The sequence below is a fragment of the Rhineura floridana genome, chromosome 17, assembly GCF_030035675.1.
Source record: "Rhineura floridana isolate rRhiFlo1 chromosome 17, rRhiFlo1.hap2, whole genome shotgun sequence".
NCBI classification, from domain to species: Eukaryota; Metazoa; Chordata; class Lepidosauria; order Squamata; family Rhineuridae; genus Rhineura; species Rhineura floridana.
This window is the reverse complement of record NC_084496.1, coordinates 3,286,473-3,309,505: the sequence shown is the minus strand read 5'-3', so window position 1 is coordinate 3,309,505 and position 23,033 is coordinate 3,286,473. Positions and strand designations below refer to the sequence as shown.

The 23,033-nt window shown below is 46.9% G+C and overlaps 1 protein-coding gene across 1 annotated transcript; it reads left to right on the top strand.

The window, feature by feature from the left end:
• The first annotated feature begins 6,999 nt into the window (after positions 1–6,999).
• On the top strand, positions 7,000–18,687 carry C1QTNF8 (C1q and TNF related 8). Its single transcript, XM_061599574.1, has 3 exons — positions 7,000–7,149; positions 17,143–17,380; positions 17,931–18,687. The coding sequence occupies exons 1-3, from the start codon at positions 7,147–7,149 to the stop codon at positions 18,476–18,478; spliced, it is 789 nt and encodes a 262-aa protein (XP_061455558.1). The 5' UTR covers positions 7,000–7,146; the 3' UTR covers positions 18,479–18,687.
• The last annotated feature ends 4,346 nt before the right edge of the window (positions 18,688–23,033 follow it).

Below are 23,033 nucleotides of genomic sequence, written 5' to 3'. Positions count from 1 at the left end.
GGATAATAGAGCAGAGTGTGCGAGCGTGTGCAGAAACTATCACTGTGCAAAGATAAAATTTACAGTTGTTGCTCTGCGCTCTTTTTTGTCTCTGGCCCTGCCTACCACCGGCAGATGGCCCAGAAGGGAATGTGGCCCTTAGGCCGAAAACGTTGCCTCACCTCCGGCTACAGAGATTAACAATTCTAATAGTCTCTGTCCGAGCAAGGCAACGGAACTTGTCTGAGCCACCAATCAGTGCACGAAAAACTGTGTGGTTAGGATTCAGCTGTGTGGTTAGGATTCAAGTCTTCCTGGTTCCAATGCTCCGACCTTTGCAGGGAAACGTTACCTGAACACATTGCAGAAGTGAATCATCGCCCGCCTCCTGAATTGCCTCCTGTATCCTTTCCTGATGGTTCTGCTTCTTGGCTGCTGCATGGAAAGTAGCTCTTGATGCGATTAGAGGATTGCCCAGCAGCAGATCAGCAACAAACACATGAAGACGGGGTTGTGCAAAAGGTCAAGGCGAAGAACAGCAATGAGACTTTGCGGACAAGGCGAAGGCAGGAAACCTGGATGCTTTGTCCCTGCTTAATTTAATGGAGCAGCCTCTCCCCGGCGAGGGCGAAGGCAACAGGAGGACTGGCTAATGTTTAGTATTCAGCAGGCAAAGCCCTAATAGGTCTGGATAACCTTTTCAAAATACAGGCTCTTTAAAGTTCGCCCTCATCACCACGGACGTTCCCTGCATCTGAATTCCTATACAAAAATTCTCCTAATGCTCTTTCAATTTCCCCAGGCAGTAAAGTGGAGGGCAGCATAGCTCAGTGGCAGAGCACCTGCTCTGCATGCAGAAGAACCCGGGTTCAATTCCTGCCATCTCCAGGTAAGACTGGGAATGTCATCTGTCTGAAACCCTGGCCAGCTGATCCCAATCAGCGTGGACAGTACTGAGCTAGATGGAGCAAAGGTCTGACTCAGGATAGGGCGCCTTCCTGTATTTGTAGAATCGTAGAATAGTAGAGTTGGAAGGGGCCTTTAAGACCACCCTCCTGCTCAATGCAGGAATCAAAGGTAAAGCATACCTGGCAGATCTTGGATCCCTCCAGGGTTGGAGAGCCCACCTTCTCTGTAGGTCATTGGTTCCATTGTTGTACCACTTTAACAGTTAGGAAGTTTTTCCTGATGTTCAGCTGAAATCTGGCTTCCTGTAACTTGAGCCCATTATTCCGTGTCCTGCACTCTGGGACGATCGAGAAGAGATCCCGGCCCTCCTCTGTGTGACAACCTTTCATGTACTTGAAGAGTGCTGTCATATCTCTCCTCAGTCTTCTCTTCTCCGGGCTAAACATGCCCAGTTCTTTCAGTCTCTCCTCATAGGGCTTTGTTTCCAGTCCCCTGATCATCCTATTCTATCCTATATTTCATAACTCAGAGGTAGAGCAGAGCTCGATCCCTGGCATTTCCAAGTATAGCCAGGAAAGACTCCCACTTTTGGAGAGCTGCTGCCTGTCAGTGTAGACAGTTGTGGGCTAGATGGTCTGGCTCCATATAAGGGAGATTCCTATGTTCCTAGTTTCTCTGCCACAAGCTGGGTTGGGAGTTTCAAGAGGCTACTTCGCACAGATCTGCACTCTCCACGTGCACATGAAGAGCTCACCTGTTTTTAAAACAGGGACAATTTCAAGTTAACCAAACGTTGCTCCTCTGTGTGTGCAGTCAGGCCTGCATTTTGGCATGGACGGGGCTGTCATGATGGGCTCCTGAACTTCAAAGTTTCCCGCTTCACTACCAGCAGTGACACTGATTCAAAAGTCAAGAGGGTGGCTGTACTTTTGGATAAAGATTTCCTAGACAAACGTTACTATAGTGAATGAAATGGCCCTAAATGCTGCATTAGGGTTCATGTGCATGGCTTTACACAAGACACAAACAATGCATCAGTGCCAACCACACCCCTCCCCAGAACCTTGAAAGGGAATTACACTAGGAACTCACAGTAACCAAATTTTAACAGGCTAAGGGGATCCCCAAAAGGCTTAAAGAGGGGCCAAATTTAGCTGAGGCAGGTACAGGAAATAGGCACTGTGCCTGGTAAATAGGGAGTCTCGGCTGACTGTCTCAGTTCCCTCCCCCTCCTTTTGCTCTGCAAGGGTGTAGCTCTGATTGGGTGATGGCAGCTCACAGAGCAGACATTTCAACTCATCTTGTGGTTGGCGTCTGTGTTTGCACTTCAGTGACAGCTTAGCCAGCAGTTTTGGAAGAGGCAGAGACGTCAGCGTCTTGGCGGAAAGTTGGACACGTCCACCCAAACTCTGGCGATGCCCTTCAAGCAGGGATTCAGAATTACTCAAAGGAAGTCGTTCCAAATGCTGTTTGGAGATGCGTGTGTTGGCGTGTGCGTGTGTTTGGTTAGGGCAGGGTGGGGAGTCTGTGGTCCTCCAGGTGCTGTTGGATTCCGCTTTCCATCAGCCCCAGGCAGCACGGCCAGTCTCCAGGCTTTTGCCGGGAGGGGCGCAGCCCAAAATAGCTGGAGAGTACAAGGTTGGTAAGGGCTGGTTTATGCAGCAAACCAGGAGGAGCCAAAGTGGAGCTGCTGGGAATTGCAATCCAACAACATCTGGAGGGCACCAGGTTGGCTATTCCTGCAGTAACCAGGCTTCTGTTTGGAGGCCATTTGCCTCCCAGCTAGTTAAGAAGGTGGCGTGGCTGGCAAAGCAAATTTTCCAATCCTATGTACCTTTCAGATTTTTTTTTTTACATTTTAAAAAAGGAAACTTTGCCATGTGTGAAAGAGAGAGCGTGTGCAGATCTTTTGTCCCCGTGGCCCCTCAAAGTGACAACCAACAAGGGTGGGGGAGAGCCAAGCTTCATAATTCAAGGAGGCAGATGGAAACATTTCCCTTCCGTGAATGCAGCAATTATGTAAAGATGGCGGTTTTCTTGCTGAGACGTCTGAAACCTGCCATGACTGTTTGATTTGGAGGGGGGAGGTCTGATGGCACCCCCCACAGATTTTTTTGAATTTTAAAAAAGGGAAAGAGGAAAGGTTTCAAAAGGGGGAAAAATAAAACACTTGGTTTAAACCAGCCTTCTGTGATGCGGTGCCCTCCAGATGTTGAGGGCTACAGCTGCCTGCTGGCTGGGGCTGATGGGAGCTATAGTCCTACACATCTGGAGGGCACCCGGTTGGGGAACATTGAGTTAGGCAGACTGACATGTGTTTAGGGTCTATGATCCCATGCAAATAAGGGTGTCATTGCTATGGAGCTTCTTCATGCACGCAAGCATGACCAGGAATGGTGGAGAATTTCATCTGGTCTACATTTTTCAGGGAACTGATCTGCGGCCTAAAACCTAAATCAGAACTTTGCGGAGTATCCAGTGTTACTCCTACTCAGAGTAGATGCATTGGAATTAATGGACATGCCTAACTTAGGTCTATTAATTTCAGTGGGTCTCCTCTGAGTAAAACTTAGTTGGATATAAACCATAACTATCCTTCAGATTTCACACTTGTCCGAAATGTTTTGATCCAGTTTTCAGCATGCACACACAAAACCAAAATGCATCAAATAGGTACATTTTAGGATAAAATACGTTTAGAAATGCAGGCACTGAGAGAGAGAAAAATACCCTTTTAAATATATATTTTGTGATAAAATCCATATTTAAGTACTGTTTAAATATGCATTTGGAATAGGATTTTTATTTATGTGGATTTAAAACCTAATTACAGATTCATGCAGAAATAGGACTGAGTGAGCTTATGAATAAACATATGCACATAGATATGGACTGGAAAGAGATGGCCCTGTCCAGCCTTAGCTGAGACCAGTAGCATAGTGGACAATTCAGAAGTGCAGGGGCCCTTTATGATAGCCACAGCCATGACCCTCCCTTTTTCTTTACTGCTGGGTTGAGAATGCGATCCTTGTTAACGCCTTCTCCCACAACAACAGACGTCCCTAGGAGCCAATCAGCATGAAAGGGGAGAGTGTTAGCTGCCCAGAAGAGTCTTCTCGATGGCTGACTCACCTCCGTTCACTCTGATTGCCTCCAATCAGTAGGAAAGGACAAGGAAGCATGTTAGAAGACACTTCTCAGTGGCTAACACACTCCCCTTTCATGCTGATTGGCTCATACAATGCTGGAGACATAGGCTCATACAATGCTGGGACCCTGCCCCCATAAAAGTAAGGGGTCTAAGACCCCCTGAGACCCTGGATGTCTACAACCCTCGTTGAGACTGTAAACAATGTCACTGAATTGTGCTTGCGAGGCGTCTTTACTATGGAGACTTCACTTGTGATTCCTAGCAACTGTATTTCAGAGGTATACTGTCTCCAACAGTGGAGGCAGAACATAGCCTTCATGCCTAGTAGCCACTGATAGCCTTTTCCACCATGAATGTTCTAATCCCAGTCATCCAAACTGGTAGCCATCACTGCCCCTGGAGGGAGTGCATGTCATAGCTGAACTGTTTTTACCCAGTTAGCCTCTTGGGAGAGGGAATCTGTCAAACCTGCTCTTTGCAGAGTGCCCTGTGCCTAGATGGTGCTATATATCATTTCCTATTTATGGCCTCTGTGTGGCTCTGCTGCCTGTGCTCCATTGCTGCAAAGTTCACAGCAAACTTTTCAGGGTGGTGCATGGATCAATCAAAGCAGAGGCGGCAGGAGGGGATGAATCACAAGAGGAATGGAGATGGTTCTCCACTGCTGGAGACTAGACAGTGCAAATCCTCTTCAATTTCTGTTCTGCCAGATAGTGGTTCAGGTTTCCTCCCCTTCTCCTAAAAAATAGACTGCAAAGCTCCACAATCTCCCCCAAAATAGCCTCTCTCTATATCAACTTGACTGTATTCATCCTGAAATTGTCATTGTAGCCATAACACCGTGTAATCCTGCCTGCCTTTTGTATTCAAAAGCAGCACTAAAACCTTGCAAAGAGCAGATCTAGACTTGCAGAGCTGCAAAGGAATGGAAACAGATAGGAAGGGGGGGTAAGATTCAGAGATGCTAATGGGATATTGTGGTCAACTTTAGGGGTGTGCACAGGGATGCCAGATAATTCATAAACAGGAGCGGAAATTGCCAATATTAGCTTATTTGTCCCGTGTCTGGAACTGAAATCTACCCAGTGAATGCAATCAGCGTTCACTGTTGTTGTTTTCAGGCCGCAAATGATACATAATCGATCACGTTTCCCCCCCCCACTTCATTTGCATTGTGTTTCCTTTGCATTGAAATGAATGGGGTGGAATAACGTAAGGGCAACATAATTTACGTAATTGACTGTGTAAGTCACATAATCTTGCCACAGTGGACAGCAAAATGAATAATGTAGGTGATTTGCAGGAGAATGGAAGCAGCGCTGCCTACAACGAATATAGGACAGAATGGAAAATTATGCCTTCGCGAGTGTGCACAGGCCGAAGATTTGCCCTTTTCTGTGTGTTTCTGAGCCGCTCTGTGCTCCCTCCACTTTGATCTGTGTTTCGGGTCTTGAGCCAGTCTATATGAAACAAAGCTCTGTATTCCCCATTCATTATAATGGGGGAATCTAAAAACAGCTATGCCTTTCCTCCCCTTTTGGCCAAAGTGGATGAAACTGACAGGCACAGGAGTCCCTCCAAAGTCGACTAAGGTGTCAATCAATACACACTTACCTGTAAGTAAGTCCCATTAAGAGGTGCCTGAGTGGTGTGTGTTCTTGCTTGCTTTGCAGCTTCACCCAAAACTTTGTCAACAGGGGAGACGACAGAGGAAGGAAAGGGAAGGAAGAGTCAAGAGTAAGAAGCATAGGTAACGGTGACCAGAAGCATTTTTTTGCATTCTTAGGCTTCATTTGGCCAGTAAGAAGAGACATGATAAAGGCAAAGAAACTTACTCAGGATGTGGGGAAAGTGGATAGATAATTTTTTTCTCCCTCTCTCATAATATTAGAATTCAACGAAGCTGAAATGTTGAAAGATTCAGGACAGGCAAAAGGAAGGACTTCTTCAGACAGCATGTAGTTAAACTACGGAATTTGCTCCCACAAGTGACTGGGAGGAGGAGGGCCAAAGGTCAGCAGCAGAACACCTGCCTTGCTTGCAGAAGGTCCCAAGTTCAATCCCTGGGATCTCCAGGCAGGGCTGGGAGAGACTCCCGGCGTGAAACCCTGGAGAGCCACTGCCAGTCAGTGTGGACAATACTGAGCTAGATGGACCAATGGTCTGATTCCATTTAAGGCAGCTGCCTATGTTCCTTCCTACAAAAGGCAATGATGACCACCAACTTGGATGGCTTTAAAAGGGGACCTTAGACTGATTCATGGAGGATAAAGCTACATCCCCCTTTTGCTATCGGAGGCAGTATGGTCTGACTCATAAAGAAAGCCTGCTGGATCCGGCCAGGGGCCCATCTAGCAGCCTCCTGTTCTCACAGTGGCCAACCAGATGCCCCCATGGGAAGCCCGCAAGGAGCACCTGAGTGCAATGCCGCTCTCCTCACTTCACAGCAACTGGCATTCAGAGGCTTACTGGGTTAAGCGACAGGCTCCATGGAAAAGATGCCTTTGGAGAGGAGATCTGAAGGAAGAGAGAGAGAAAGCAAGGGATGGCTTGGTGGGCCCAAGGTCTTTTGCTGGCCTGAATCCTATCCTTAAAATCCACCGGATCTATTCTCAAGTTCAGTGCTGGCCCAAGACTCCAAAGAGCGTTGCACGGCTGAAAAACCATTCCCTTGCAAAAGCCGAGAGCATCTGTCAATCATATTATCACCTCCTTTCGGAAAGGAACCTTGCCTTCATGTGATTGTAGTTCTTAGAGGAAAATGAATCCCACATGTTCCCCGTCATCCATCTGGTCACAGAAGAAGAGGGTCTGGTGAAGTTTGCAGCCACCTCCTTTCAGCCAAAGATGCCACAGCAGCAGAGACTACAACCGCAGTGTCGTTTTTGGAAGTGTGAGGAAACAACCCCAAGAAAATCTCCTGGCCTTGTGAGGCTGCAGAGTTTCATAAGAAGTTGGCTTGACACCCGGTGTTTCGTTTGGAAACCAGGAAGGGAGCCTGCAACAGCAGGAGAAACCACAAGCCAGATCCCTGAATGAACAAGGGAGTTCTCAGATCATCCAGTGCTTCAAAGGGCGGCCGAGAAGAACGGAGATTTTGAGTCACAATGGTAAGTCGTGAGACACCTGAACTGGTGATATGCAATGGGATGGCCATTGATGCCAAGAGATTCATATAAGAGCGGGAGAAGGCGATCTGCTTGGCTAGTTTTGCTCAATATATTTGATACAGGTCGGCTCCTTTGAGAGAGAAATGATCTTCCTCCACCTTTTGAGTTTGATCTGCTACCAGGGATGGAGGCAGGGGAGAGAGAAGTTCAACTCAGTTTGCATTGTAATGAGAAACTACCTAATTCATATTTCCTGAACCAATATGCAAACCCAAACACAATTATCCTCCAAACTTTGCCCTTCTCTGAATTTTGCATTGCATTTCTCTAACCAAATAATAAGCATAAAACTCCATATATTAGTGAAAATAACATTGAAATTGCATTTTATTAGGGAAAATTGTTTGCAAAAGCATGTATATTAGGATAAATTCATATAAGGATGCTGATGGATTTTTGTGGCTTTTTTTAAAAAAAAATCACAAACTGCTGTGGAAACTGGATTTAAGGTTCAAAAAATAAGAAAAGCAAGTGAACAGATTCGTTCTGTCACCTGGCAGTGATACAACTGTGGCAGTAGTGTAAGTGGAACTATGATGCAAAATGGGCGTATGAGGTGGGAAATGTTACCGGTGACTAATTCAAGGAATATTGCATCGATATAACGTTTTCTTTTCAGTATGGAATAAAGAAGCACATTTTCAAGAAGGGCAATGGAACTGAGGGCTCCTAATCTCATAGTTGCCTTGTGACATTAACGGAGGTGCGGGATGGTAGATGAGAACTGCAGGAGAGGTTCAGTGGAATGAGAGGGCAAAGGCTTTACCCTTAACTGCCCCTACCAATTTAACCCATTTCTCTCTCCCTGCTCCCTTCCCCCGCCAGGCTCTGACACAGGAGATAAGCGTGGCTAGGTGAGAGAGCAGAGGACAGCATGGGGACCAATGGCAGCGGCTGGCTGCATGTCAGTAGGGCAGTGGAATCTGCTCTGGATTTTAGTCAAGAAGCTGTCCAAGGTGCTTTTGTCAGCACAAATGGCTTCTTGTTTCATTAACGGCAAGGCCTCCTGTCTGTCTGGTGCTGGGCTCCTATTGCAGCCGTCGGTGGCTGTCGCCTCTGCCTCAGCAACCTCCCCTCGCACCAGGTGGCATTTTCGGCTTTCATGATCAATGCAATGCTAATGCAGTTGAGCAGGCAGGGAAGATGAGATTCTCAGCTGCTTTCTCCCAGACTGCAGCTGGCAAGGATTCTGCGCACACTCACGCCTCCAGGCTAGGAGCAATGGCCTTGTGGCTGCAGATTCCAGGGCGCTATGAAGCTCTGGCAGAAAGGGACAGAGGTCACTTTAGAGGGGCCTGGATGCCGTGCCTCCCTCTAGCCCTAGATGCATGGCATTATGCTGGAGTGTCAAGGAAGGAGGCAATCATAAAAACAAATGACACTCTGCGGATGTGCAGAGTGCTATGTTCTGACCAATGGGTAGGAATGGACAAATCTGTCAATTTTGTTCACTCTCAGCTTCTCGTTTTTTTCAGTCTGAAGTTTGGTTCTTCACATTTCTGCCTCAGTTGTGCAATATATATTTAAAAGGAGTGCTCATGCGATTTTCTCTATCTGGCCCTTACAACTCTCCTCACACCACACCTGGATGGAGGATAGAGAGGCGTGTGTGTGTGTAGCAACTAGCCTACCATGCAAAAGTAAAATGTACATCTGTTGCTCCACCCACTTTTTGCCTCAGGCCCCGCCCACCACTGGGACGTGGTCCCTGGAAGATTGCCCAGAAGGGAATGTGGCCCTCAGGCTGAAAACAGGTTCCCCACAGCTTGTTTTGCCCAGTCATTAAAGGAACAGTGACTACATCCTATTCTGCAACTGGTTGCTCCTCTGCACCAGCAAAAAATGGGGGGTGGGGTGGAAACTTTTCTAGCAAAACCTTTTGCCTGAAAATGGTACGAAAGCCAGATTTTCCCTTTGCCAGGAACTTAACAGTAATGGAAAGAGCTCTGCTGCTGGCTTGGCAGGAATTAACAAATTTAATATGTCCAGACTATGATTCAGCTCTCTTCCAGCCCAAGACGGCCCTTTAGGGTTGCCACCTTGTCTTGTGGTCGGGCTCCTGTGCTATGAATAGCTGCATGACAGGCAGAAATTCAACCGACAGAGTTTCCCCCCAGAAGTGAGGAGAGGGAATCCTTTGCTTATGGAATTTCCCTTGCTTGATGACAAGGAACAGAAACCTTACATTATATTCAGTGGGGGAAAGGCTCCCCTTCTGCACTGTTCACACTGTTGGGGGATTAGTTCAGATAAGCACAGGGATGTAGTGGTACAGAGTCTCAGGGGGTCTTAGACCCCGTACTTTTTTAGGAGCAGGGTCCCTCTGTCTCCAGCATCCTACGAGTCAATCAGCATGAAAGGGGATTGTGTTAACCACTGAGAAGAGTCTTCTAACATGCTTCCTTGTCCTTTCCTACTGATTGGAGCCAATCAGAGTGAAGGGGGGGTGAGTCAGCCACTGAGAAGACTTTGCATGCAGCAAGTCCCAGGTGTGATCTCCAATGGCAACTCCAGGCAGGCTTGGAAATGTCCTCTGTCTGAAACTGAGGTGAGTCTGTGTAGACTATACTGAGCAAGAGAGACCAATGGCCTGACTCAGGATCAGGCAGCTGCCGATGTTCCTAAAGGGGAGGGCAGCACTTCCTTTGCACACAGATGGTCCCAGCTTCAGTCCCTGGTAGGAATGGGTGGTAGATTCGATCCAGTTCACATTTCAAGCCAAATCTATCAAATCCGTGCTCTCCGAAACAATATGAGACCCGAAACACAGCCATCCTTCGAAATTCACACTTGTTCGAATTTTGCAACGCAGTTCACTGGCCAGCGTTTACAAAAATGCATATGTAAGAAGAAAGTGTACATAAAAATGAATATATATGAGTGAAAATAACATACAAAAATGTGGTATATGAGGATCTCTCCCCTCCAAAAAAAATCCTAAATTCCTGCAGAAACGTGAAAAACTGATTTTAAGATTGGAGAAATGACAGACTGAGAGAACAGAAATGGACGGCGTTTTCCACCCCTAGTTTCCAGCATCACCAGGCAGGTCTGGGAGAGAACATTTTTCTAAAACCCTAGAGGGAGGCTGCCAGTCAGTGTGGGACGGTATTGAGCTAGACAGACCAAAGGTCTGTATAGGGAAGGTGTGTAGCTCATCACCTGCTTTGGAGGGAAAGGTCCCAGGATCAATCCCTAATGGCATCTCCAGGTGGGAGCATCTTCTGTCTGAAACCTTGGAGAGCTGCTGCCTGTCAGTGCAGACCATACGGCAGCTTCCTATGTGCTTAGAAGCAGAAGCTGCCGTGACAAAAAAAAGAGGGGTGGGTGGGTGTTGCCAGTTTCAAATCAACTCCAATATCGATCTTATGACAAGCCGTCTCGGCTTGTTATCCGACTTTACAATAGGAAAAAAAAGCTTCCATTATATTGGAACCAGCAAAGATAAGGATTTCTTCTCAATAACATGATCAGCATTGAATACTGCCAGAGAAAGGCAATCTCAGTCCTGCCTTCTGAGGGGAAGGAAACCTTTGCTTTCTCTGCCCCCCTCCCCTCCCCTCCCCTCCTCATGGGAGCACAAAGAAGTAGTGGCTCCCCAGTTCTCTTGTCAAGCTCTTTGATCGGAGAGAGAGCTTAAGGCTCATTTGCAGAAGGATGTGTCCCAAGGACTTCTCAGGGCTGGGATTAGGTGAGATGGGAGACCTGCAGGCAGCCACCACGGTCGGCTGCCTTGCATTGCTCCCCTCCCCTAGCAACGGGTCAGTCAGGGAACTGGGAAGTTTGCCTTATAATCAGTCAGACATTTGGTCCATCTATTTCAATCTACACTGGCTGGAGAGGCTCTCCAGAGTTCCAGAGAGGAGTCTTTCAAAGCCCCAGCTGGAGATGCTGGAAATGGAACCTTGAACCTTCTGCAAGCAAGGCAGATGCTCTGCCACTGTGCTATTGCCCTTCCCTTTAGAAACGTGGGAAGCGGCCTTATATAGAGCTAGACTATTGGCCCGTCTAGCTCAGTATTGTCTATACTGACTGGCAGTGGCTCTCCAGGGTTTCAGACAGGGAGACTTTCCCCAGCCCTACCTGGAGATGCCGGGGATTGAACCAGGGACCTTCTGCATGCAAAGCAGATGATCTGCCACTGAGCTATGGGTGTGATGTTGTTGCACTCTGAATTTCTCCGCCCCTAAAGGCAGCCGCAGCCAATGAACAAGGAGCAGAGGGTGGGGGAACTCATAATGGGAAGACATTCCAGCATGTGTTTTGCGCCATTAAACGTTACAGGGGAGAGGAAATTAGGGGCTGCAGTGGTGGCAGCGTATCTTCTGTAATGCGTAGCAGCTTGGGCTGGCACAGGATGAGGTGCCCTAGAATATAGAGTTGCCGATCTATTCATCTGTGAAGTATGTGGAGGTATGGGTGTGGTGATCATATCCCTCTTTGTCAGACAGGGAAGCAGGATCTGGCCAGGATCACCAAGCGTTTCAGGTCTGGGAGCACGTTTGGAGTCTTGAGGGAGTGCCACGGGTGCCACCCGTGCTGGTCACTTCCAGTCGAATTAATCTGAGCCTTGAAAAGCACATGGAGCTGAAATAGGAAGTGGCAAAGAGCATCACTCTTCTTCCTTCAGCTTTGTGTACTTTCCAAGGGACAAAAAGGTAGCCCACCTCACCACCAAGGGGGAAGTGAGGGGGGAGGCTCAGAGGCTTATGTGCACCAGGACAAGACATCAAAGGATTCCATGTTGGTAACGATGGGTGAATCTGTCACTTTCGGTTTCTTTCTCTTTCTAATTTTTCCAACCTTCAATTCCCCACATTGATTTGAATTTTTTTAAAAAACTAGGGGCCACACCCCTGCTCACTGTGCTCACCAACCCTGCCTACTGTCGCCAGCGCTCCCCCCGACAGGTCACCAAAGCTCCCACCTCCCTCCCAGTTTCCCCTAATGCATTTTTGTATGTTATTTCCACTGTTTCATACGCATGCATTTTTTATGTGAACAGTAAGCATTTTTGTACACATTACTTGGCTTGAGAACTGCACTGCAAAATTTGGAGAGTCTGAATTTTGAAGGATGTCTGCTTTGGTTGGCATATCGTTTCGGAATGAGCAAATTAGGTAGGTTCACCCTTAAATGCAAACTGCATCAAACCGCATCAGTTTCCTGCACCATCCCAGCATGTTGCTGACCCCTAGTTCTAGGTCACCTAGTGAAGGTCACACTGAAGGTGAGATTTGAACCAGAGACTTAACAGGCTCCAAATCTGCACTGATGATGTTTTGTTAGTTTCTCTGCTCTTGCAAAACTGCAAGGACAGCCAAGCTTTTGAATTCCAAGAACCATTAGTAATGCCACTGTGGGAAGAAAGGAACAAAGTGGAGGAAGTTCACAGTCAGTCAGTAAAAATGATGATTACCTCTAAAGGATTCGTGTTTGCATGTAATGGGGACATTGAGAACCACAGTAAGCTAAGATGTTATCCATACTAAATAATGTTTGTTCTGGTACTGTGTGCACATGCAATGATGTCCTTGGGCTCTGGAGAGCAAAAATACAATAAAATAATAATAATCCTCAGTAGAAGCAAAGCTTGTCTTCTCAAGGAATAAAGCATATCAAGTATCATTTTAAAAAGAAAATAAAAAGCAAACATTCGGGCTGGAAGAAATTTAAATGTTAATCTTGCCCAGGGACAGGGGGCATTTTTCATCCAGAGAGCCGCATTCCCTCTCAGGCAACCTTCTGGGGGCCGCATGCCAGTGGTGGGCGGGGCCAGAGGCAAAAGTGGGTGGGGCACTGTGTGTACATTTTACTTTTGTATGCTAGGCTAGTTTCTACACATTCACACACCTCTCTCTTTTCTTCCTCCACCTAGACAAGCAAGAGGCGTGATTAGCGTTCAAGGACATATTCAGCCCAGCAAAGATGCTAAAGGAGGTGCAAGGTGTGTGGTCTGAGGAGAGTCCTAAGGGCCAGATGGAGAGATTTAGAGGGCCACTTTTGGCCCACAGGCCTGAGGTTCCCCACTGGTGACCCAGCCTTTTAGCACAGGTGTGGGGAACCTTTGGCCCTTCGGATGTTGCTGAACTACAATTCCCATCATCAGCCATTGGCCATGCTTGCTGGGGCTGATGGCAGCAGTTCAGCAACATTGGGAGGGCCAAAGGTTCCCCACTCCTGCTTTAGCAAATTCACCCAGCAAAGCAATGCTTTTTAAAATATATATATATCATAGTTTAAAGGCCTACAATTCTGCCTTGCTTGATCTGTACGGACCAGCAAGTTTTTCCCCATTATGGCCCCTGGAGCTGGCCCTACCATTAGGCAGAGCAAGATAATGGCCTCAGGCAACAGATGCTGGGAAGCAACAGCAACAATCCCACCAACAACAACAGCCAGTTGCCGGAAGCCTCAGGAGGGGAGAGTGTTCTTGCACTCTGGTCCTGCTTGCGGGCTTCCTCCAGGCACCTGGTTGGCCACTGTGAGAACAGGATGCTGGACTAGATGGGCCACTGGCCTGATCCAGCAGGCTCTTCTTATGTTCTTAACTATTCCCCTTCTTTGGAAATCAGAGCTATGTGTGGCTTAGGTCTTTAATAACCCCCTAACCCACTGTTCTTCAACCTTGGGTCCCCAGATGTCCTTGGACTACAACTCCCATAATCCCTAGCCAGCTTAGCCACTGGTCAAGGGATCATGTAGCCCAGCAACAAAGTTGTTGCCCTAAGTTAGCCTGCTGCCCGCAGGTACACTGGGGAACATTCTCCCATTTCCAGTGCTGAAGTGCAGGTCAACTAGTACTCCATCCGTTCCTGTGCATGAAACGGAAGAGTGCAGATCACTGAGCTTGGCAGGTGAAGGTCTCCTGAAGATACCATCTCATCACATAAGGAAGCAGACCTTTAGTGCCTTGGCACCGACCCTTTGAAATCCCCTCCCCTTAAATATTAGACAGGCGCTGTCTCTGTTGTCTTTTTGGTGCCTACTGAAGACCTTCCTCTTTCAACAAGCCTTTTAAGTGGAGACCTTTCTCCCAGTCTGTGTCTTGGTTGGAATTTTCCAGATTTTTAAAAAAGGTGTTTTACCGCTTGTGTGTTTGTCGCCCTGGGCCCCTCTGGGTGGAAGGGGGGGATATAAATGCAGCAAACAAATACACAAACAAATAATAAACACTGAGATTACAGAGGAAGAAGCTGACAGCCAGGGCCACCCCCTGGACCGGATGTAAGCAAGAAAGCAGGCAGGTGGGGGCTGGCTGAGGGCAGACTGAGGTTGCTGAGGTTGCCCGTCTAATGGGCCAACCTCCACTGAGTTGTCCCCCCCCCACATATATGCAATGTCACACAATGTTTTGAACCAGCAAGCCACAACTTTGGCTACAGGTCTCTAATGTGTTTCTGCTAATGATCCATAACTTCATAGTAGGTGCTTTTTCATATCTGTGCTGTTTCTTGGGGATGCTCTCTTTTTCCTAACAGGAGGTGCCTTTATTTTCTATAGCAACCTAATAAGCCACAATATGTCTCTCAGGCCCCAGGATGCCTCCCGTAAACCGTCACTCTCTTTAACCCCCACCCCTTTTGCTGAGGCCCCTGTCGTGGTGAGCAAATAGAGCTGCGATCAGCTTTTGCTGTGCTCACGCACCGCAGGCCTTTTACACTCATTCATCATTTTATACGCTGGTATAATATCAGAATATCAGACCGCGGGATGAATGTGTTTCTCTGCCGAGGAGTTTCTAACAGATTTGATGTATTTCCTCTAGTCCTGTCGAGCATACAATCTTCAGCTGTGCAGAGAGCAGAGGTGTCTAGAATTCCATTTTTTAAAAGGCTCTTGAGCAGAAAAGGAGTCTGGGTATTGTTGGAAAAATTAAGTTAAGGCACTGTTCTTCAGCCTTGGGTCCCCAGATGTTGTTGGACTCCAACTCCCATCATCCCCAGACAGCATAGTCAATGGTCGTTGTAGTTCACCAACATCTGGGGACTCAAGGCTGAAGAACAGTGAGTTAAGGAATTTGGCTTAGAACAGCTTTCCCCAAGCTGTTGGCACCAGGTTGGGGAAGAGCAGCTTAGACCATTCTGTATTTTATTTTGTCCAAAAATGTATATACCACTTAATATTGCAATTTCTAAGTTTTGTTCAATGGAGATACCAAAAGGGTGTAAAATCAATTAAAATTAATCATAAAATTAAGTGAGTAAAAACTCACTTAGAATGCCTGCTGAATTTTTTTAAAAAAAGAAGTTTTCACCGTCAGAAGTTCAACAGGCAGAGACAAGACAATGATGGCTGGTGCCCATTGGGAGTGGTGGAGTGGAAGGCAGGGCGGCCCCCCACAGTAGGTGCAGCCAGAGCCAATCACAGGCAGAGCCAATGAATTCTGATTTGTTCCCATCTTCTTCCTCCCCACCTGCCCGCTGAGCTATACATGTGCAGAACCAGGCCGAGAGGATATAATCCCTGACCAATCAATGGATACCAATAAATGAAAAAGTCACGGTCTAAATAAGCATGATACATTTCTATCACATATCAAGTACAAAAATTTCAAAAACTTTACAGAAAAAAGGTCTGTGGCTGACTGCCAATAGAAAATACAACATTGACTAAAAATTGTATGCGGCTTTGCAGCGCTGCAGTGCAAACACAGTGGGTAATAGGTTTTGAAATATCTGGGCGTGCTGACTAAAAAGGTCTTGCAAATACTGATTACACCACAGCAAAAAGAACCTGAAGGCATAATAGCCCCAAACCTTGAAATCCAGAAGATGGTTACAAAAGATGCATTTCAAGTAATCTGTCAAATAGCTTTCAACTTTAAAAAGTCCTTGTCTGCGTCATGTAGTTGAAGGGCATCACTCTGTGCATTGGGTTAGGTCAGGCAATTCTTTTTTTTAAAAAATGTGAAGAATGCTTTTTAATAACATAAAATAAGAATCTTTCACATTTATTTCAACAAAGCTTTGGCTTCTCCCGGAATGTATTATGCAAACTGCAGATTCAAAGTAGGGAAAAAATGATCTCAAGCAGGGGGTTGCATATCTGGCAGATTATTTGGGGGCTCTGGAGAGACCCTAATTCAGCAGGTGCCTGCAACACTAAGTCAGGGGCAGGAAATATCAGCCTTGGGACTGGCTGAATGCGGCCCTCTAAGCCTCCCTATGTGGCCCGAGAGTTACTGCCAAAGGATGACTGATGCAGAAAGGGGTGAGACTGTGCTGGGATCATCCAGGGGTGCGCTTCCCCCCCTGCCTTTTCTGACATCTTTCTAGAGACTGCCCTTTGCCAGGAAGATGGATGTATTTGGTGTTTAGTTTTGTTTTTTTTAAAAAGTCACATTTATGTTGTTTATGTTTTCTGTAACTTGCATTGGTGTTGCATTTTTCTTATTTTTTAAAAAAAATATTGCATTAATATACCACCCCATAGCCGAAGCTCACTGGGCAGCTTACAACAATTAAAAACATTAAAAACAAATATATAAATTAAAAAACACACATTTTAAAAAAGCCATTTTTGCATTTGTGTGTATTCTTTGTGACGATTTTGGCCAAAAGGTGGCATGGAAATAAGCCATAACATAACTCTCTTCAGGTTTTTTTGCCTGGCTGAAATGCATCCTCGGACTCTGATCATGTCTGTTGCTTGCCTGGGGAGAGGACAGAGAGGGGTCTGAGCGCATGTGGCAGCAAACCTACTGTACAAAGATAAAATTTATATGCACAGCTCCTCCCATTTTTGCCTCTGGCCCCACCCACTGCAGGCATGTCCCCCCACCAAGGTGGCCCAGATGGGAATTTGGCTCTCAGGCTGAAAAGCGTTTCCTGCCCCTATGCTGACGTGGAGGCACCGGCCGCTGCTAGGTAGGTGGTCACGGGTTCATTTACCCGTCCTTGGAAAACATGTCTTCCTTGTCATTTTGGCTAGTTGAAGATGAGCGCCCCCTTTCTGCTGCTCTTGGTGTCTTCTCTGCATGCCAGCAGCCCATTGGGCAAACAAACCTTGCCAAAGAGAGAGGCCCGGAGGGTTCCGTCCTGCGTGCGATGCTGCGGACCGGGCGAGCAGCCCGCCTCCATCACCGCTTCCCGCTATGCCCGGATGACTGGCAACTCCATTTACACCGTGCCCAAGATCCAGCCCACCGTTGACATCACCATCTTGAAAGGTAAGCAGCCTCCTACTGCTTTAAACGTGGGCGGTCACGGTTGTTTAACGAGTGCAGTGCCCAGCAATGAAGCTAGCATGTATGCGCAAGATTTTAAAAAAAGCAGGTAGGAGTTCTTTATTAATTTGAAACTTCTGTTTTTTAAATACACTCCTGCTATTCGATGCGCCCCACCCCCAAAAGCTTTCAAATGTCAACGATAAGACAGTCCCTGCCCTCAAATTTAAATTGTATATTGTTTTGTGATTTATTTATTTATATTGCCTGCCTTCCTACTTATATCAAGCCCAGGGGGCGGCCCTGTCTGTGAGCTTCCTCCTGCTTAGTCTCAGGGGTTGCCCTTGTAAAACTCAGCACAGATGAGGAAGATAAGGCCAAAACTAGAATGAGTTGGTTCCGCCTGCCATTGGCTGTGGCTCTGCCTACTGTAGGGCTCCCTGCCTTCTGCCCCAACAGTCCCAATGGGCACCAGCCGCTGCAGCTCCCTTCCTGTCCTCAGCTGCATTGCAAAGGACCGCTTGCAAAACCTGCCCTCTCCTTGCTCCCTCAGGTGAAAAAGGTGAAATGGGGGAGAGAGGAATCTCCGGCCCTGAAGGCAAAGTGGGCGAACAAGGTCTTCGTGGTTATAATGGGCGGAAAGGGCAAAAAGGCCAGCCTGGGCCACCGGGCAACTCCTGTAAGCAACATTACGTTGCCTTTTCCGTCGGCCGGAGCAAACCTCTCCACAGCTCCGATTACTACCAGCACGTCACGTTCGATGCCGAGTTTGTCAATCTCTACAAGCACTTCAACATGTTCACGGGGAAATTCTTCTGCTACGTACCAGGGATCTACTTCTTCAACCTCAACGTCCACACCTGGAACTATAAGGAGACCTATCTCCACATCATGAAGAACGAGAGTGAGGTGGCCATCCTCTACTCCCAGCCCAGTGAGCGGAGCATCATGCAGAGCCAAAGCCTGATGCTTGACCTTCAGGAAGGAGATGAGGTCTGGGTGCGAATGTTCAAGCGGGAAAGAGAGAATGCCATCTACAGCGAGGAGTCGGACATTTACATCACCTTCAATGGCCATCTAATTAAGCCGGCTGTAGAGTGACTGGCTTCAAGCCTAACGTAGGATAGGCAGACCCATCCGTTCCCCCAAGGTGACAAGTCCATGGGCTGCTTGCCTGCACATGGGCCAAGAGAGAGATGGTAGTGTAAATCATGAGTAAGGATGGACGAATCTGTCACTTTCAGGTCTCTCCATTTTTCATTTTTCCAATCCCAATTTCAGTTCTCTGCATTTTTAATTAAAAAAAAAAAACCTCATGAAAATTCATCAGCATTGTAGTGCAGATTTCTCCTAAAGTATGCATTTTTTTGGGCGGGGGGCTAATTTACACAACTTGTAAGCAATTTCCACTAACATAAGGCACTTGTATGTGCAATTTTCATGAATGTACTTGTTTGTAGGCACACTTCCCCCGTTTATATATTTATGTACACATTGTTTGGTTGGAAAACTCCATCACAAAAGTGCAAATTTTCAAGAATGATTTCAGTTCAAGTATCGAGAAATGCAAATTAGGTAGGGCCTTTTCTGTTGGGGCTGCCCATCTGTGCAATATGCTCCCCAATGAGGTCTCTCTGGCACCTTCACTGACGTCTTTTCAGTGCCAGGTAAAGACTTATCTTTTTTCTCAGGCTTTTGATAGACTTAGATGGTGTTAGCTGTATTTATCTGCTGCCCAAGTTTTCTGTGACTGTATGGGAGTGGTTATTGCTTTATTTTATTTTTGTTTAGTTTTACGTATATGTTATTTTGGCTTTTAATTATGTTGTAAGTTGCTTGGAGACCTTTGGGTAGCAAGCAGCTAATAAATTGAATTCTTCTTCTTCTTCTTCAGCTAATAAATTGAATTCTTCTTCTTCTTCTTCTTATTATTATTATTATTAATAATAATAATAATAAACATTCTTGTTAAAATGCAAACAAAATGAATTTCTCCTATATCCCTACTCATGAGTAAGTGCTTTTAGGCTTGCTGTCTCCACTTGTACTGTTATAAACAGATTCGAAGCAGGAGCTTCAGAACTGAAAAATAGGGGTGAGGAACTTGTACCCTTCCAGATGTTCCTGGACTCCAACTCCCAACAGCCCCAGCAGCCAGCATGGCCAATAGTCAGAATCATAGAATAGTAGAGTTGGAAGGGGCCTCTAAGGCCATCAAGTCCAACCCCCTGCTCAATGCAGGAATCCAAATCAAAGCATTCCCGACAGATGGCTGTCCAGCTGCCTCTTGAATGCCTCCAGTTGTTGGAGATCCCACTACCTCTCTGGGTCATTGGTTCCATTGTTGTTTGCCTCTAACAGTTAGGAAGTTTTTCCTGATGTTCAGTCGAAATCGGGCTTCCTATAACTTGAGCCCCTTACTCCGTGTCCTGCACTCTGGGATGATCGAGAAGAGATCCCGGCCCTCCTCTGTGTGGCAACTTTTCCAGTACTCGAAGAGTGCTGTCATATCTCTCCTCTGTCTTCTCTTCTCCAGCTAAACATACCCAGTTCTTTCAGTCTGTCCTCTTAGGGCTTTGTTTCCAGTCCCCTGATCATTCTCGTTGCCCTGTTTCGGTTTGTCTGCATCTTTCTTAAAGTGAAGTGTCCAGAACTAGCCGCAGTACTCAAGATAAGAGATGATGGGCACTGGAGTTCAACAACATCTGGAGGGCCACAGGTGCCATATCCCTGGAATATAAGATTGGGGCCTCAAGTTTCTCTGGCAGGTTTTACCCCCCCCCAAAGCCTTCCAGATGCTTTGGACTTCATCTCCCAATAGCCCCATCCAGCAAGACCAATAGCCAGGGATGATGCAAGTCCCGCTACATCTCGAGGGCCACAGGTTCCCCACCCTTGATTTTAAGCAAGCCAAATAGCTGGCCATTTAATCTCTGCTTCCCTGAACTGCCTGGGGAACATCTGGGGTTGTGGTTTGCAGATGGCATGGGGGAAGGAGGAGGACTGGCCTTTGAGGATTTCTGTTTCCCCTTCAAGAAGTGCTTAATGGAACTGTGCGAGTCATTCAGGGAACTGCTCCTGTAGGGAGCTCTCTAGTGGCTGGCTGAACTCGGGCTAGGAATCCGCCTATGTCACGTTCCACAGGCTTGCTTAATAATGAATTAATCATGGGGTGTGCGCATCTGACTGAGCTCCTTCACAGGTTGGAGATGGAAGCTGGAACATTCAGAGAGGATGGGTAAGGTGAGAGGCTGACACTGGTCCTTGTATGGTACAAGTGGGAAGCCTCAGGCTCCGGGGCTGAAGGTGGCCCTCCTGGCTCCCTGGGACTCTCCCCAGGCCATGCCCCCTTCCCAGGCTGCCTCCTCCCCCCAACTCTGCTCTGCCTCCTCCGTGAGTGCTTTTGCTTGGCTTGAAAATGTCTAAGAACTGTGATGATGCCTTTTGCTTGCCTTGATGGAGGATGGACAGAGGTGTGTGTGTGTGTGTAATGGAATTACAAAGGTAAAATTGCTTTTGCATCTGGCTTTTGCATCTGGCCACACCCACCAGTGGAGGCGGAGCATAGACATTGTGGCTAGTAGCCACTGATAGCCTTATCCTCCATGACTTTCTCTAATCTTCCTTTAAAGTCATCCAAATTGGTGGCCATCACTGCCTCTTGTGGGAGTGAATCCCGTAATTTAACTATCAGCTGTGTGAAGGAGTCCTCTCTTCGGCCTGTTCTGAATTTTCCAACATTTCAGCTTCATTGGATGCCCACGACGTCTAGTATTATGAGGGATGGAGAAAAACATCTCTCTCTCCGCTTCCTCCACCCCATGCATAATTTTATGCACCTCTATCAGGACTTCTCTTACTTGCCTTTCCCTATAAGAAAAAGCCCCAGATTCCAGTCAGAAAGAGGGAAGGATTTGCAGACAGACAGCAAGAGCCTTTTCCATCATCCAGCTGTTATCTCTACAGCTGGAGACAGTCTCATTTAGCCCCCATTAATGGAAATTTCCTACACAAGGCCAGGCATGCTCTCCTAGCGTGCAACCACGCAGCACTTGCTCATGAGCAAATGTGCTTCTTTTATCAGGGAGCTTCCAGCAGCCAGTATAAATCCAGTGTCCACAGATAAAATTGGAGAGGTTACAGCTACCTGTTTACGCTAGCCCAAAGTCAAACATTGCACGTCATCGGGTTTAAAGCTGACATTTATCAACACATACATAAGCTGAGGTGGCTCACTTTCTGAAATTGAGCCAGTATGTCTTTCAAATATGCATAGTTATTACTATTTTTTTTTCTAAAAAAGAAAAGGTTTCTGATTGGCACGTTGCTGTTGACATGACAATGGACAGAGGAACACAAAGGAAGATTCAAATAAGCCTCAAGACAATACTTCTTGACACAGCGCATAGTTCCACCTGTGGCATTTGCTGCCCACAAGATGTGGCGATGGCTCCCAGTCTGGATGGCTTTGAAAGAGGATTTACGGAGGAGAAAGCTGCTAGTGGCTACTGGCCATGATGGCTTTGCTCTGTCTCCCCTGTCGGAGGCCGTGTGTCGGTTGCTGGGAATCATGCACGAGGAGAGTGCTGTTGTGCTTCCTATTGGGGCAAAAAATCATCTTGCTTTGTTTACATTGAGCAGATCTATGTGTGTAGTTCTTTTCGTATTTTAGAATTTTAGAATGTAATTGATTTTAATAGTGTTTGTATATACACTTTTGCAGATTGCCCTTGACAAAGGGTTGTGCCGACACCCAAAAGGCATTGGGCTGCAATAAAAAATTCTCATTCCCTACTCTCTGCTGTTTGCTGGTTTGGCAGCTTTGGCTGGAGTGGCTTCCCACTGGGATATCTAGTTGGCCTCTGTGAGATCAGAAAGCTGGACTAGATGGGCCTCCCTTTGGCCTGATCCAGTGGCGCTCTAATATGTGTGACGGAATGACATTTTACTGATTTGGGTTGATGAAGCAGTGGGCTGAGATAATGGTGTCTTGCCAAGGATCTCACACAGCAGTCCTCTGCTCATTCATTGGGATTGTCTCTCTAGGACTGAAGCCTTACAGTGCAATTCTGCCCATGTCTACCCAGAAGTAACTCACTGGACCTTACTCCCAGGTAAGTGGGGTTTAGGATTACAGCCGTAGCAGAGCTTGGAAAAGTTACTTTTTTGAACTACAACTCCCATCAGCCCCAGCCAGCATGGCCACTGGATTGGGCTGATAGGAGTTGTAGTTCAAAAAAAGTAACTTTTCCAAGCTCTGAGCCTTAGTGAGTTTAGGGCTGAGGCAAGATTGAACCAGGGAAGAGATTCCTGCTGCATCACCTGCAGATGCACTAGCCACTGGGCCTGTCTCCCTCTCTTCTCTTTGATAGATCTGATCAAGCCCTGGGGGTGATACATATTTCAATTGCCATGAATGAAGTTAAAAGAATTTGGGAGGCGGTGGAGGGCAGCCCAGGAACTTATCCATATCTCCGTGCTCTGGGAACACTTTGCGAGATTAGCTTCTGATGGGAGACAAATCAATAAATCACACCTGGGGAAGAAGCCAAGTCAACATGCACATCCAGAGGGCCCTCTTCCACCTCTTGGGTGGACTTGCCAAATATACTCGAGTCTTTCAATACAAGTTAAACATTGATGGGATAGCTATCCC